General features: G+C 43.8%; 1 protein-coding gene across 1 annotated transcript in view; it reads left to right on the top strand.

Moving 5' to 3' along the window:
- Positions 1 to 16554, top strand: part of NOC2L (NOC2 like nucleolar associated transcriptional repressor) — a 114228-nt gene that overhangs the window by 4294 nt on the left and 93380 nt on the right. Inside the window, exons 3-8 of the mRNA XM_056543793.1 lie at positions 4585 to 4765; positions 6839 to 6976; positions 8332 to 8449; positions 9817 to 9904; positions 11836 to 11914; positions 13497 to 13607. Of these exons, the coding sequence (XP_056399768.1) occupies positions 4585 to 4765; positions 6839 to 6976; positions 8332 to 8449; positions 9817 to 9904; positions 11836 to 11914; positions 13497 to 13607 (715 nt within the window). The remainder of the gene's footprint in view (positions 1 to 4584; positions 4766 to 6838; positions 6977 to 8331; positions 8450 to 9816; positions 9905 to 11835; positions 11915 to 13496; positions 13608 to 16554) is intronic.

Here is a 16554-nt window from a genome sequence, read left to right as displayed (position 1 = left end):
ATTAGAAAATGGAAGATCTCACCCTGTGGTGTCAAAATGATCACAAGAAAGGTGAGCAAAAATCCCAGAACCACACGGGGGGACCTAGTGAATGACCTGCAGAGAACTGGAACCAACGTAACAAAGGCTACCATCAGTAACACACTTCACCGTCAGGGACTCAAATCATGCAGTGCCAGACGTGTCCCCCTGCTTAAGCCAGTACATGTCCGGGCCCGTCTGAAGTTTGCTAGAGAGCATTTGGATGATCCAGAAGAGGATTGGGAGAATGTCATATGGTCAGATGAAACCAATGTAGAACTTTTTGGTAAAAACTCCACTCATCGTGTTTGGAGGAGAAAGAATGCTGAGTTGCAGCCAAAGAAACACCATACCTACTGTGAAGCATGGGGGTGGAAACATCATGCTTTGGGGCTGTTTTTCTGCAAAGGGACCAGGACCGTGTAAAGGAAAGACGGAATGGGGCCATGTATTGTGAGATTTTGAGTGAAAACCTCCTTCCATCAGCAAGGGCATTGAAGATGAAACGTGGCTGGGTCTTTCAGCATGACAATGATCCCAAACATACCACCCAGGCAATGAAGGAGTGGCTTCGGAAGAAGCATTTCAAGGTTCTGAAGTGGCCTAGCCAGTCTCCAGATCTAAACCCCATAGAAAACCTTTGGAGGGAGTTGAAAGTCCGTGCTGTCCAGCGACAGCCCCAAAACATCACTGCTCTAGAGGAGATCTGCATGGAGGAATTGGCCACAGTGTGTGTGAAAACCTTGTGAAGACTTAAAGAAAACGTTTGACCTCTGTCATTGCCAACAAAGGGTATATAGCAAAGTATTGAGATGATCTTTTGTTATTGACCAAATACTTATTTTCCACCATAATTTGCAAATAAATTCTTTAAAAATCTAAACTCAAAAAAAAAATTCTCATTATGTCTCTCATAGTTGAGATATACCTATGATGACATTACAGGCCTCTCATCTTTTTAAGTGGGAGAACTTGCACAATTGGTGGCTGACTAAATACTTTTTTGCCCCACTGTATGGAGTTTCATCTTATAAAATGAACACAGGAGCTTGGTATGATTTTATATCCTATAAAAATCTGCTGCCTCTGGTTTGACTATTCCTGTCCCTGGTGTGATCCTCAGCGAGCGGCAATGGGACTTATTGAGCCCCGGCCCTGTCTTCTTTCTGGTGCAAGCGCTTATTGCTGGTCAGCCAATCACTGGCCAAGGTGGGACACCGATGGGGCTGGAAATTCGCTGTACTGTGACTCATCGACCCTTTGGAGGAAGGGGATCACACCAGGGACCGGAGCAGCTGTACCAGGGCAGAGCGGAGAGGTAAGTAAAATTGTGTGTTTGCTATAAAAAAAAAAATTTGTTACATTTATTTTATATTTAAGAAACAGTCTGGACATCTTTATGTTTAAATAGTTAGACTGAGTTTTCACTTGGCAGTTTTTTTGTTTATCGAGCACAGCAGTTTTGTGAGCCAAAGTCAGAAGTGGATCCATAAGGGAGGAGAAGTGTAAGTCCTTCCTTTATATGTCCTATTCCTTTTGAATACACTTCTGGCTTTGGCTCAAAAACTGCAGTGGCAGTTTAAAAAAAAAAAAATAATAAATAAATAAATAAATAAAAAGAATAATTCTGCAAGGACATTCCACTGCAGTATTGATTTCAATGGGGTTCTGCTGCACTGTTTATGCAACGAAATTTGCGTGTGGTTTCCCCATAAAGAATTAAGTTGTCTATTCTTTCTGCGGATTCCACAAGGAAATGCATTGCCGTCTATAAGACGATGCATTTCTGAGTGGACCTAGCGGCCGCTGATTAGTCAAGTGTGTGGAATGTCCATTCATGTTTTCCGTGTGGACATTCCACACATTTTCCAGGTCTCTCTTGTAGTTATGATGTTGGTCACTCTTTAGATTTCTAAATGATGGTAAATAAAGAAAAATGAGAGCAGCTAGAGAGCAACGAGTCAGAAATGCACTAGGTGACGGCTGTAGATTTCTGGAACTGAATCTCCTTTATGGTCTATTCACACGTACAGTATTCTGCGCAGATTTGATGTGCAGATTTGATGCGCAGGATTTTCTGCTGCAGATTTCAATGTAAACAGAATGACTGAACACAGCTTGAAATCCTGTGCATCAAATATGTGCTGAATACTCAGGGATGTGGAATTCCTTTCGCTCGATGCCCCCGAAACATGCAGTTCCGGGCGCCGGGCAGGTGAATTTTTCTGGCCCTTAGCCCAGCTTATGGCAAGCAGGGCCAGACCTGACAAGCACGGTGGCACTCAGCAGCCTGTATGGAGCGGGCTCAACGACTGCTGCCCGCTCCATACTCTGCAGCCCCCGGCTGTTCTCAGTAGCCCGTGGGTCGCTGCTAATAGCCAGCATGCTGTGATCGCCGTGGCTGGCTATTAACCCTTTAGATCGCCGCTGTCAACTCTGACAGCGGCGTATAAAGGGAATGATGGGCTCCCTGGTGGGCAAGGGGGGTGGATCACGGCACGATCCAATATAGAGGTAGCTGGAGTGCTTACCTCTGCTTCCCTGGTGTTTGTGGCTCTGTCATTGATAGAGCCTGGCTGGACTAGGCTCTATCAATGGATCGCAGAGCACACAGATTTAAAATAATAAAACATGACAGAAACTAAAAATCTGGTATTACTGTAATCAGGCCGGGCTAAAGTGGTTGAGCTAACATGTTATTTTGATACTTTAGGCCGGCCTGATTACAGCAATACCAGATTTGTATAGTTTCCATCATGTTTTACTAATTTAAAAAAAAAAACACTTTTTCCCATTTTTTTAATTGCCATTTTCTGACCATTTTCACATACCAGTCTGTATGAGGGCTTATTTTTTGCGCCATAATCTGTTTTTTCTATCATTTTGGTATTGATCTGACTTTTTAACCCCTTTTTTAACTTTTTTTTTTGTTCTGGGATTTTATAAAAATTGCAATTCTGTGGTTTGATATTTTTTTTTACATTTACGTCATTTACCGTATGGCTTACATAATGTTATCTTTTAATAGTTCGTACAATTACGCACTCAGCGATTTCTAAATATGTTTATTTTTATTATTTTTACATGTTTTTATATAGGAAAAGGGGCGATTTAAACTTTTAACATGGAAGGGGTTAAAGTGTGTATTTTAAACTTTTATAAAAAATTTTTTTTTTTATACACACTATTAGACTTTTAGGAGGCATCATTAGATTCCTCATACAGATCAATAGAGTTCTATTGAACTCCGTTGATCTGTGTGCTCTGTGATCCATTGATAGAGCCTAGTCCAGCCAGGCTCTTTCAATGACAGAGCCACAGACACCAGGGAAGCAGAGGTAAGCCCTCCGGCTACCTCTATAGTGGATCGCCCCCCCCCCCCCCACTAGCCCACCAGGGAGCATTCACATGTCCCTTTAGACGCCGTTGTCAGTGGCGATCTAAAGGGTGAATAGCCAGCCGCAGCGATCGCCGCATGCTGGCTATCAGCGTCGGCCCCTGGCTACTGAGAACATCCGGGGGCTGCAGAGTATGGAGCAGGCAGGAGTCGGGAGCCTGCTCCATACAGACTGATGAGCGCCGCCGTGCTGCTTAGGTCCGGCCCAGCTTACCCGAAGCAGGGCCGGAAAAATTCATCGGGCTATACAAATTCCACATCCCTGCACTGGTTGCAAAACAATGAGAGTTTGTTACCTAACTCAGTGTTTCAAAACCAGTGTGCGGTGCCTTCACCTGTTGCAAAACTACAACTCTCAGCATGCATTAACAGCCAAAGGGCATGCTGAGCATTGTAGTTTTGCAACAGCTTGAGGCACACTATACAACTCCCAGCATGCCCTTTGGCTGTGCGTTTATGGTGGGAGCTGTAGTTATGCAACAGCTGGAGGCACACTTTTTCATGGAAAAAGTGCGCCTCCAGCTGTTGAATAAATAAAACTCCCAGCATGCCCTTTGACGGGACCGCCGTCACAGGAGACCACTGCTGCCGCTCAGGACCGCCGCCACACCGGACCCCGGGTGAGCCTTTCCACACCCTCCACCGCCAATCACCCGCTGATGCCGCCTAGCAGGACGGGTGATATGTCGGCTGGTCCGGCCGACTAATCACACCGATCGTGAGATGGCACTGATTTGCAGCGATCGTCGACATGGGGTGGGGGGGTGTCTCAGGAGAATGATTTCAGCAGGCATCCCGGTCCGGTCCCCGGCAGGGACCGTAATTCCCACGGACGTACAGGTACCCCCTTGGTCCTTAAGAACCAGGACATCAGGGAGTACCTGTACACCCTTGATCCTTAAGTGTTTAGTTCCTATAGGGTAAGGCTAGTGCCCCTTCCTATACTGCCCTGGTGTTTGCACCCCTACTATTTCATACAGCTTTAATCTTTTTGCCTTGGATCCACATGGGTGGGATTTTACTTTTAGTTTTCTTGACCTACCCGAACTAGCCATTGCTATTAATTACTACATTATGTAATCACATTTTTGTTTCGTTGACACTAAAGTGTTCTTTGTGAGCATATCTGTGAAGTAATAAGACACATTTCTCTCCTTGATATAAAGGAAAGTAAAGCAACCTAAAGGCAAAGCCTCTCAGCACAAAGACCAGCTTTCTCGCCTTAAAGAAAAAGACCCAGAGTTCTACAAATTCCTCAAAGATAATGACCAGAGTCTTCTGAATTTCAATGACTCAGATTCTTCGGATGAAGAGGCTGCCCTTCACCAGCTGCCCGACCACCTAGAGGTTAGTAAATGGTATTATCCACTACATACTATGTAGAAACCCCTTCTCTGACATCCAGCTGGGCTTCCTACCAGCAGTGACCTCCAGCTAATAGCTCCCCCAGCTGTTTATAAAGTTTAAATCCCAGCATTCTCTGACAACCTTTGGCTGTTAGGGCATGAAGAGTGTTGTAGTTTGGGGAACCACAGGTTTAAAAGCAATAGTCCAATTCCCTGTTCCTTTTCACAATCCTAAAATCAGCCCTGCTGTGGCTATAGAAGGAGCCCATCTTCACCCCTATCCTTCACCTCCATGTGGCAAAAATTCTGAAGATTTTATTAGCAGATTTCCGCAAGTACCATATATACTCGAGTATAAGCCGACCCGAATATAAGCCGAGGCCCCTAATTTCACCCCAAAAACCCAGGAAACGTTATTGACTCGACTATAAGCCTAGGGTTGGAAATACATCACCCCCCCCCCCTGTCATCATCCAGACCCCGTCATTAACACCCTCATCACCCAGTCATCATCCCCCCTTCATCATCATCACCTGTCATCATCCCCCCCCTTCATCATTACCCTGTCATCATCCCCTTCATCATCATCACCGGTCATCATCCCACCCTTCATCATTACCCTGTCATCATCCCCCCCTTCATCATCCCCCTTCATCATTACCCTGTCATCATCATCCCCCTTCATCATTACCCTGTCATCATTACCCTGTCATCATCATCCCCCTTCATCATTACCCTGTCATCATCATCCCCCTTCATCATTACCCTGTCATCATCCCCCCCCTTCATCATTACCCTGTCATCATCCCCCCCTTCATCATTACCCTGTCATCACCCCCCCCCCCTTCATCATTACCCTGTCATCACCCCCCCCCCCTTCATCATTACCCTGTCATCATCCCCCCCCTTCATCATTACCCTGTCATCATCCCCCCCTTCATCATTACCCTGTCATCATCCCCCCCTTCATCATTACCCTGTCATCATCCCCCCCTTCATCATTACCCTGTCATCATCCCCCCCTTCATCATTACCCTGTCATCATCCCCCCCTTCATCATTACCCTGTCATCATCCCACACCACCCCTTTCATCATTACCCTGTCATCATCCCACACCACCCCTTTCATCATTACCCTGTCATCATCCCACACCACCCCTTTCATCATCACCGCTTGTCAATGTCTGATTTAACAGTGGTCTTCAACCTGTGGACCTCCAGATGTTTCAAAACTACAACTCCCAGCATGCCCGGACAGCCATCGGCTGTCCGGGCATGCTGGGAGTTGTAGTTTTGAAACATCTGGAGGTCCGCAGGTTGAAGACCACTGCGGCCTTCGTCATCATCCAGCCCCCCATCCCCCCTTGACCAGCTCACCCTAACGTCCCGCCGAGCGGAGGTGAGTACAAAACTAGAGGGGGATGGGGTGCTGGATGATGACGAAGGCCCTGGCAGGTCTGCAGGTTGAAGACCACTGAGGGCGGAGAGTTCACTCGAGTATAAGCCGAGGGGGGTGTTTTCAGCACGAAAAATCATGCTGAAAAACTCGGCTTATACTCGAGTATATATGGTAAAATCCCCTGCAGCAGGCAAGTGGATGAGATTTTACAAATGTTAAGCACACAGAAATATTCAGTATATAAATATGAGCGTGCTGCAAAGTACAGTTGCTCTCTTTGGAATTTTTCATTGATTTTCTCCACAGGTATCCCCACTGTCAGCCTAGCAGGGGTGGAGTCTGTCGTGGACCTGACCGATTCCTTATAATGTATATATGTGCATTAAGGGTCTTCAGCGGAAATTTTGTGGGAAAATGTGGGAAGTTAAAGGGTTTTTTCCAACAAACAATATACGTTTATGAATGGTTAGTTGGGAGCACTTACTGCTGGGACCCCTGATGATTACGAAGGTCTCGTGTACCCAACAACACAAAGTTAGCAGAGTACCTACCAACGACACACATCATCTGTATTCCCTGCAAGATTTCTGAAAGGCCCTTTATCTTTTCCATGTGTGCAGTAATTTAAGATGTCAGTATAGTAATACATTTTTTTTTTCTTTTAATAAACTGTAGGAAAAGAGTGAAGATGATGAAGAGGATGATAATGATGGCGGTGAGGAGGATGATAATGCAGAAAAGAAAAAGAAGAAAAGATCTGATCAGATTCTCGTCACATTGAAAATGGTGCAGACATGGAAGTCAGAAGTCAAGGTGCGCAGCCTAGAATTTACATTTTCACATGAATGATGTATATTATGCACCTGGAGGTGTTATGTTTTATCCCATATGTCATAAATTAAACAGCTAAACTGATACAAACTTGACCCCCACTCCCGGAGGTATGACACAGGTAAGAAAATCTGTAAAAGAAGAGGGTAGAAGGCACTCCATGTGTAAAACCTTTCGGTTAGGTGAGGTGGGCGATGGGAGCCAACCACAGCCGCTTACCAGATGGAGTTGTGTGAAATCACACGCAACAATGTTTAGCGTATGGGGGTATAAACCAAATCGTCCGCAGCCTTCCTTGAAATCGAATGGACCAAGGAATGACCGAAAGTACAGGACTAGTGTAGGCGCTTGGACGATAAAATGCAGGAGAGCAACAGGTAAAATACCAGGTATGTTTATTCGGCTGTGATGCAGCGCGTTTCGCTGCGCATGCACAGCTTCATCAGGCATGTCAGGTAGGGCAATCGCACAGGTTATATAGCTGTAGTGGTTAACCCTTTACAATACTCCCAATACTATAAAAATTGTAAAAACATGTAGTACACAAGTATCAATAGCAAAAATAACACATTTCTTTTTATTGATACTTGTGTACTACATGTTTTTACAATTTTTATATTTTTTATTGTATTGTAAAGGGTTAATCATCACAGCTATATAACATGTGGGATTGCCCTACCTGACATGCCTGATGAAGCTGCGCAGTGAAACGCGTTGCATCACTGCCGAATAAACCTACTTGGTTATTTTACCTGTTGCTCTCATGCATTTTATCGTCCAAGCGCCTACACTAGTCCTGTACTTTCGGTCACTCCTTGGTCCACAGGTAACAGAAGTCACAGGAGTCAGACATCAGTGCTCTCTGCTGCCACTTTCCAGAGCAGGAGCGGTTTGCTATGGGTACTTTCTCCTGTCCTACAGTTCCTGACATGGACAGAGGTTTAAAGGGGTACTTCGCCCCTAGACATCTTATCCCCTATCCAAAGGATAGAGAATGAGATGTCTGATCGTGGATGTCACACCACACTCATGACGCCACGAGGGGGCGTGGTCATGACATCACTACCCCTGCCACCGGCACCCAGCATTCTGAACAAAATGTTCTGAACTATGGGGCAGCGGAGTACCCCTTTAAGCAGAGAGCACTGTGGTCAGACTGGAAAGAGCTAAAAAACTTCATTTGTAGTATACAGCAGCTGATAAGTATAGGAAGGGTTAATATTTTCAAATAGATATCATTTACAAATCTGTATAACTTTCTTGCACTGCTTCATATGAATGTTATTTTTTTTCCACCGTTTTTTTTTAAGAACACTAAAATATAATTAATTATTTAGGTTGATCTTCGGCCCCGACTTTTTCATGAAATTGCTCAAGCAATGAAAGCTGCTGTGGCAACCACACAAGGAGAACAAGGGGATGATCCCAGTAAATTCAAGGTTTCTGATACTGCAGGTAAGAACTAAATTTTCTCACATTTTGTAACATTCCTATACACTGATCAAGACATGAAAACCACCAGTGGTGTCCTTTAGTATCTGGCACACAGATTTTAGCTGCAGATCCTTTAAGCCCTGAACGTTGTGAGATGCGGCCTCCATGGATTGGACTTTTTCCAGCACATCCACAAATGCTCGATCAGATTGAGATCTGGGAAATTCAGAGGCTAACCCCAGGGCTACACTGACTTGTAGTAGAGGTACAAATTGATTTGAACTATTGAGTGACAGCTGCAGCCCACAAGATTACATATAACTCAGTGTATTACTTTAGTTGCAGCTGTAGCTCGATGAGTTTGTAGGACTTCGGAGTTACAGTGTAGCCCTGGCCTAAGTCAACACCTTAAACTGTTTGTCATGTTCCCAAACCTTTTTCTGAACAGTTGTTGCAGTGAGGCTGGGCACTTTCTGCTTATAGTGGGTGCTGATTGGGAATACAACTGCCATGAAAGGGTGAATCTAGTCGGCAAAATATTTTAGGTAGGTGGTATGTGTACAAGTATCATCCACATGATGCCAGGACCAAGGTTTCCCAACAGAACATTGTCCAAAGCATCTTGCTGCCTCCACCAGCTTCTCTTCCCATAATACATCCTGGTGCCATCTCTTCTTGCACTACAGTAGATCTTTTGTGGGATCAGAGCAGACAAGCAAACCATTTATTCTGCACGGGCATCAATAAGCCTTGGGCGCCCACAACCCTGTGGCTAGTTCACTGGTTGTCCCTTCTTGGAGCACTTTTGGCAGGTAGTAACCATCGCATACCAAGAGCACCCCACACGACTTGCTGTTTTGGAGATGCTGTATCCCACTTGTCTACACATCATAATTTGGCCCTTGTCACAGTTGCCCAGATCCTTAGGGTCCTGATTTCTGCTTGCGGAATTCCACCTGAAATTGAAGCCCATAGACATCTATGGGATTCCGAACTCCCATTCACACTTCTGAATTTCCGCTTGCGGAAATTCAGAAGTGTGAATGGGAGTTCGGAATCCCATAGAAGCCTATAGGCTTCAATTTGAGGCGGAATTCTGCAAGCGGAAATTCTGCCATGTAAATATACCCTTTACGCTTCCCATTTTTTCTGATTCCAGTATTTCAGGTATAAGAATTGACACTTTACTTGCTACCTAATTGTCTCCATCTCTTGGCAGGAGCCATTATCCTCATATAGTAAATGTTTTTACTTAATTTTTAATTTACTTTAATTTAATTTACTTAATATTTACTTAACCTTTAATGTTATGACTGATTGGGGTATGTATTTGTATTTTTAGTTTTAAATAATTACCATCTTTTTTTTTTTTTTTTCACCCCATATAGTTTTCAATGCGCTAGTCACTTTCTGCATTACAGACCTGTTTGTTCACCTTGAGAAAAAGCTTGACCTAAAGCCAGCAAAGGGAACAAAGTAAGTCACAGAATTGTGTTTTTGTTGCCTTAACTCTCGGTCCGTTCACAAAGTACCAAGTCACAGTGTTAAAATAAATAAATAATAATATATTTTCTTAATTATTTTAGCGGGAAGCAAGCAGCACTTAAAAAGGTACTCTGGGGGAAAACATGATTTTTAAATCAACTTGTGCCAGAAAGTTAAACAGATTTGTAAATTACTTCTATTAAACAATCTTTACCCTTCCAGTACTTTTCAGCAGCTGTATGCTACAGAGGAAATTCTTTTCTTTTTGAATTTCTTTTTTGTCTTGTCCACAGTGCTCTCTGCTGACACCTGATGCCTGTATCAGGAACTGTCCAGAGCAGGAGAAAATTCCCACTGCAAAAACCTATGCTGCTCTGGACAGTTCCTGACACGGACAGAGGTGTCAGCAGAGAGCACTGTGGAGAAGACAAAAAAGAAATTCAAAAAGAAAATAAATTTCCTCTTTAGCATACAGCTGCTAAAAACTACTGGAAGGGTAAAGATTTTTTAATAGAAGTCATTTCCAAATCTGTTTCACTTTCTGGCACAAGTTGATTTAAAAATAATGTTTTCCACCAGAGAGTACCCGTTTAAAGCTTTACAGTAGTGTTTGCCAACCAGTGTGCCTCCAGCGGTTTCAAAACTACAGCTCCCAGCATGCCTGGACAGCCAAAGGCTGGGATCATGAGTTACACGTTGGTGAAGTGTGGCAGCGCATGCCTCAATCCCTGTCTGTCACTCATACCTAACTCATTCTTCATAGACTTTAATGCAGTAAATGATTCGGACGGTGCTGCTGGCGGGGAAGTGAATAGCGCTGCCACACAGGTTATAATTAGAGTTGAGCGAACTTACAGTAAATTTGATTCGCCACGAACTTCTCGGCTCAGCAGTTGATGACTTAACCTGCATAAATTAGTTCAGCTTTCAGGTGCTCCGGTGGGCTGGAAAAGGTGGATACAGTCCTAGAAGAGACTCTTTCCTAGGAATGTATCCACCTTTTCCAGCCCACGGTAGCACCTGAAAGCTGAACTAATTTATGCAGGATAAGTCATCAACTGCCGAGCCGAGAAGTTTGTGACGAATCAAATTTACTGTAAGTTCACTCATCTCTAGTTATAATGATCACAGCTGGTCTCAGGACCGAGACACCGTGTCATCTAAGCTTTTGACATTTCTGGAAAACACGTCAAAAGTTTTTTCTGAATGACGGTAACAATTTAATTTGGTTTGTTTTTATATGATTGAGTTTGAATTCTAAATATATTAGGGAACCCGTGCAGCATTTTGTAAGAATTAGGTATAGTCATTCAAACCTGAGAATGCTCACACGCTTGATCTCTGCTTCTGACAAGCTTGGTGAACTCTAAAATGAGTGGTGTTCCTTTGAGAGGTTATATGTGGCTAATATGTCCATAAAATAAAATTGGTGTAAAACTCTACAATGGTGTGCTGTTGCCCATTCTTAGATCTTGATTAAATCCGTCGGTGGGTAAAAGAGTCTGACACCCAAACCATACAGTAGCAAAAATTTCTGCAATTAATCTCCCCTTGTAAGCGTGCTGTTACTTTGAAATTAAAGGGGTATTCCGGGCAAAAAACAACTTATCCCCTATAGAAAGGACAGGGGATAAGATGTTTGATCGAGGGGGGGCCCGCCGCTGGGACCCCCCCACGATCTCCCTGCAGCAGCCCGGCGGTTTCGGAAACTACAGACGCAGCTACGCATAGAATATGGGCTGCTGCAGGGAGATCGCTGGGGTCGCAGCGGCGGGCCCCACGTGATCAGGCATCTTATCCCCTATCCTTTTGATAGGGGATAAGATGTTTTTGTCCGGAATACCCCTTTAATTTCACATATTGAATGTATTGTGTGAATTATAAGTTGGCACACAACAACCACTATACTTTATTATTTATAGACTGATGAACCCATCAAGCTGTCCTCTTTGGAAAAAGCTCCGTCTTGATATTAAGATGTATCTGAACTCCGTTATCCAGGTAACTATGGTCTACGTAGTCTTTAAAGGGGTACTCCACTGGCCAGTGTTCGGAACATTTAGTTTGGAACGTTGTGCGCGCGCTGTGGGGGGTCGGCCACGCCACCTCAATGCAAGTCTATGGGAGGGGGCGTGACGGCCATCACACCCCCTCCCATAGACTTGCATTGAGGGGGTGGGGTGTGACGTCACGAGGGGGTGTGGCCGACCCCTGCAGCGCATGCACAGCATTCCGAACTAAATGTTCCGAACGCTGGCCAGTAGAGTACCCCTTTAATACTTCACTTGTGATAATGCTTTTTGTATAACATGAAAAACCTACAGCAATGGAAAAAGCATTGGGCAATGTGGGGGGGAATCCTTGTAATAGATGAGCAAAACTGGAAAACTGCCTACTCTGCTAAAAGGCGAAGTGTCTATTCCGAAGCAGGATTTGCTGCGTGTAAGACAATTGGGGCTGTTGATAGAAACTAAAATCTGTATTTTTTTATTGTTGTATACACAGTAAATTCCAGTCCATAATAGGAAATCTGCATGTTAGCAGCAACACCATGATTTCTGAGATTTATCTGATCTATTTCTTCCATTCTTACTCATCCATTAGCTGAATACAAGTCGGAATCTGCCTATTTTAGATTCATACCAGAAGGCTCTCATTCTCATTGTTTTGCTTTGTGAAGGAGCAATGTCTAGATGTAGTGTTGTAGTAAATGGGATTTTGAAAAACCATAAAATACAGCCAAGCCATCACGCAATACAATCAAAACCATGTTATCATTTTACAATATGATGTTTGCTTTAAATGTACCTAAGCTTTTATACAACTTCCCTATTCCGTGCGTTTAGAATGAAGTTGAGCATAAACAGGGACATAAGGGACATAGCTCTCAGACGAGCACTTCTGTCCCTTCGTTGTAGCGATCAAGGGTCTCAGATCTCTGCTGATCATAACTTCTGCCGTGTGTCTATAACATGTCACAAGTTGTGTGAAAGCTTTAAAGGGGTACTCCAGGGAACTGAACTTATCCACTAACTTATACCATATCCAGCGGTCAGACCCCCCAGCGTTCAGACACTTATCCCTTCTGTATGGGGGGGCAGCTACCTAGCACTCTCCGGACCCCGCCCTTGTGACGGCTCACTTAGCTTATCACCATGTAAGGTTGGATATCGATGCGGCCAGTGATTGGCTGAGCTGGTTGGCACTTGTGTTCGTCTCAGAAGATAAGGGCCAGAACGTGCCCAGGACGGGTAAGTTGATGGAACCCATACAAGAAATCGCAGGGGGTCCCAGCGGTTGGACCTCAACGGCTGCCCTCTGGTGATCAGACATTTAAGTCCTATCCTGTAAATAAGGGATAAGTTTAATTCCATGGAGTACCCATTTAAATATTATTGATTTGGACCCTATATTCTTTTGTCCTCTGTCAACGATCTAATGTCACTATTGTTAAGAAGATATATTGGATATTTCTTAGTCTCTTAAACTAAATTGGTCTTGAACTGCGTTGGACTTTATGTATTTGGTGGAAATGCTGATGGATGCAAAAATGATAATGTATATCTTGGAAACTATTTTCCAGCTGCTGAGCAGTCTCACAGAAGCCACAGTTGGCGCCGCTGTTCTCCAGCATATTAACAGCACTCTACATTTTTACCTATGCTTTCCAAAACACACGCGACAACTTCTTAAGGTGAGTAAAAATGTTGTCCACTCTGGTGGCCCAGCCCGTCCATTCATTACACTTATTTGAATAGCTGGTTCGTAATGTTACACACTGTGTCTTGTTTATGTACTCTGTGTCTTGTTTATGTACATGAATATTTTTATTTTATTAACCCCTTAAGGACTCAGCCCATTTTGGCCTTAAGGACTCAGACAATTTAATTTTTACGTTTTCATTTTTTCCTCCTCACCTTCTAAAAATCATAACTCTTTTATATTTTCATCCACAGACTAGTATGAGGGCTTATTTTTTGCGTGACCAGTTGTCCTTTGTAATGACATCACTCATTATATCATAAAATGTATGGCGCAACCAAAAAACACTATTTTTGTGGGGAAATTAAAACGAAAAACGCAATTTTGCTAATTTTGGAAGGTTTTGTTTTCACGCCGTACAATTTATGGTAAAAATGACGTGTGTTCTTTATTCTTAGGGTCAATACGATTAAAATGATACCCATTATTATATACTTTTATATTATTGTTGCGCTTAAAAAAAATCACAAACTTTTTAACCAAATTAGTACGTTTATAATCCCTTTATTTTGATGACCTCTAACTTTTTTATTTTTCCGTATAAGTGGCGGTATGGGGGCTCATTTTTTGCGCCATGATCTGTACTTTTTTTTGATACCACATTTGCATATAAAAAACTTTTAATACACTTTTTATAATTTTTTTTTAAATAAAATGTATTAAAAAAGTAGGAATTTTGGACTTTTTTTTATTTTTTTTCGTTCACGCCGTTCACCGTACGGGATCATTAACATTTTATTTTAATAGTTCGGACATTTACGCACGCGGCGATACCAAATATGTCTATAAAAAATGTTTTTTACGCTTTTTGGGGGTAAAATAGGAAAAAACGGACGTTTTACTTTTTTATTGGGGGAGGGGATTTTTCACTTTTTTTTTACTTTTACATTTTTTTACATTTTTTTTTACACTTGAATAGTCCCCATTGGGGACTATTCATAGCAATACCATGATTGCTAATACTGATCTGTTCTATGTATAGGACATAGAACAGATCAGTATTATCGGTCATCTCCTTCTCTGGTCTGCTCGATCACAGACCAGAGCAGGAGACGCCGGGAGCCGCACGGAGGAAGGAGAGGGGACCTCCGTGCGGCGTTATTAATGATCGGATCCCCGCAGCAGCGCTGCGGGCGATCCGATCGTTCATTTAAATCGCGAACTCCCGCAGATGCCGGGATCTGTATTGATCCCGGCACCTGAGGGGTTAATGGCGGACGCCCGCGAGATCGCGGGCGTCGGCCATTGCCGGCGGGTCCCTGGCTGCGATCAGCAGCCGGGATCAGCCGCGCATGACACGGGCATCGCTCCGATGCCCGCGGTTATGCTTAGGACGTAAATGTACGTCCTGGTGCGTTAAGTACCACCTCACCAGGACGTACATTTACGTCCTGCGTCCTTAAGGGGTTAAAGTATGAAAATACAATATTTATTACTATGATACTTATGATGTTTGTGGTGTTTTTTAAATATTTTATACTGTGTAAGTTTGACACTGAACAACCTGTCAGAGGAATAATTCAGGGTTCGGTAACATCTACATGACCATCTTGCAGATTTGAAACTGGATGAAAAATTTCACCACGTTTAAATGTACTCCAAAAGCAACCTGAATCTATAGACGAGCCCTGTGGTCTTTTCTAGGTCTCCAGGGCTTTACTCCACAGGGGCCCTCAGGATTGTTACTGAGAAGCCTGTGGATCTGATCATGCCATAGTTACTGTTGACCACAGCAATCAAAGGGTTAAACAGCTAGGATTGAAGCTTCCGTCTGTCATGGCTGTTTGAGCAGGAGCTCTGCTGTCAATAGCAGCCGAGCACAAACTCCAGGGTGGCTCTGGTGACCCATGAAGGGTTTATTCTACTGCTCCATAAATACAGGGTGTTGACGAATAAGGCCCTTAGTGTTGCAATAGGAAGTAATATTAGCGGTCATTAAAGGGGTTTGCTTATGAAACAGACTCAAAATAGATTGAAGGGGATCTTACTGCTGAGAGCCCCATTAATCATGGAAACATGGACCCCCTGCTCCCCAGGTTGAGTGACATGGTGGTCAGACATGCACACTGCTGTTCAATTTAACTCTAAGGGCTGCATGAAGATAACGGAGTACAACGGTTCGCCATCATCATACAGGCCAAGGAATTGAGTGGGCACATGTCTGTCTACAGCCCCATTTAACCAGGTAGACACAGGACCCCCAGTCTCGTGATTGGTGGGTGTCTTAGAAGTATGAGCCCCCCCCAACAATCAGACATTTCCTATAGGGGGTGAGGCTGTTTCGTAGGCAAGCCTCTTTAAGGGGTTACTCAAGATCCCAACCCAATTATAAAAGGCAACTTTAGCAAATGCTATGTCCCTTCCTCTTTATAATATCTTCTGTTTCTCAAGAAGATATCAGGAGGTCCTCATACTCTTTAACCCCTTAACGACCAAGGACGTAAATGTACTTCCTGGTGTGGCGGTACTTCGCACCAGAATGTACATTTACATCCTGTACATTACCGCGAGCATTGGAGTGATGCTCAGAACATGTGCGGCAGGTCCCAGCTGCTGATAGAGCGGGTTGCGGCCGTAGCAAAGATATATTGTTTTCACCACAGTGTGCCTCCAGTTGTTTCCCCACTACAACTTCCAGCATGCCCTGACAGCCAATAGATGTCAGGGCAACCTGGGAGTTGTAGTGGTGAAAAAGCTGGAGGCACACTGTGTAGATGAACATGTAAGGGCGGAAGTGTCAGCCCCAGCAGACATCAGTGACGTTGCGCCTGCTGGGGAAGTCTGCCTGGTAGTGAGCACACTACCAGGCAGACAAAAAGCCATTTTTAATATAGTAAAAAAAAAATAAAAAAATTAAAGGCAGGGAAGGGGTAAGGGAT

Source organism: Hyla sarda, chromosome 10 (genome assembly GCF_029499605.1).
Source record: "Hyla sarda isolate aHylSar1 chromosome 10, aHylSar1.hap1, whole genome shotgun sequence".
NCBI classification, from domain to species: Eukaryota; Metazoa; Chordata; class Amphibia; order Anura; family Hylidae; genus Hyla; species Hyla sarda.
This window is presented reverse-complemented; position numbering and strand designations above follow the sequence as displayed.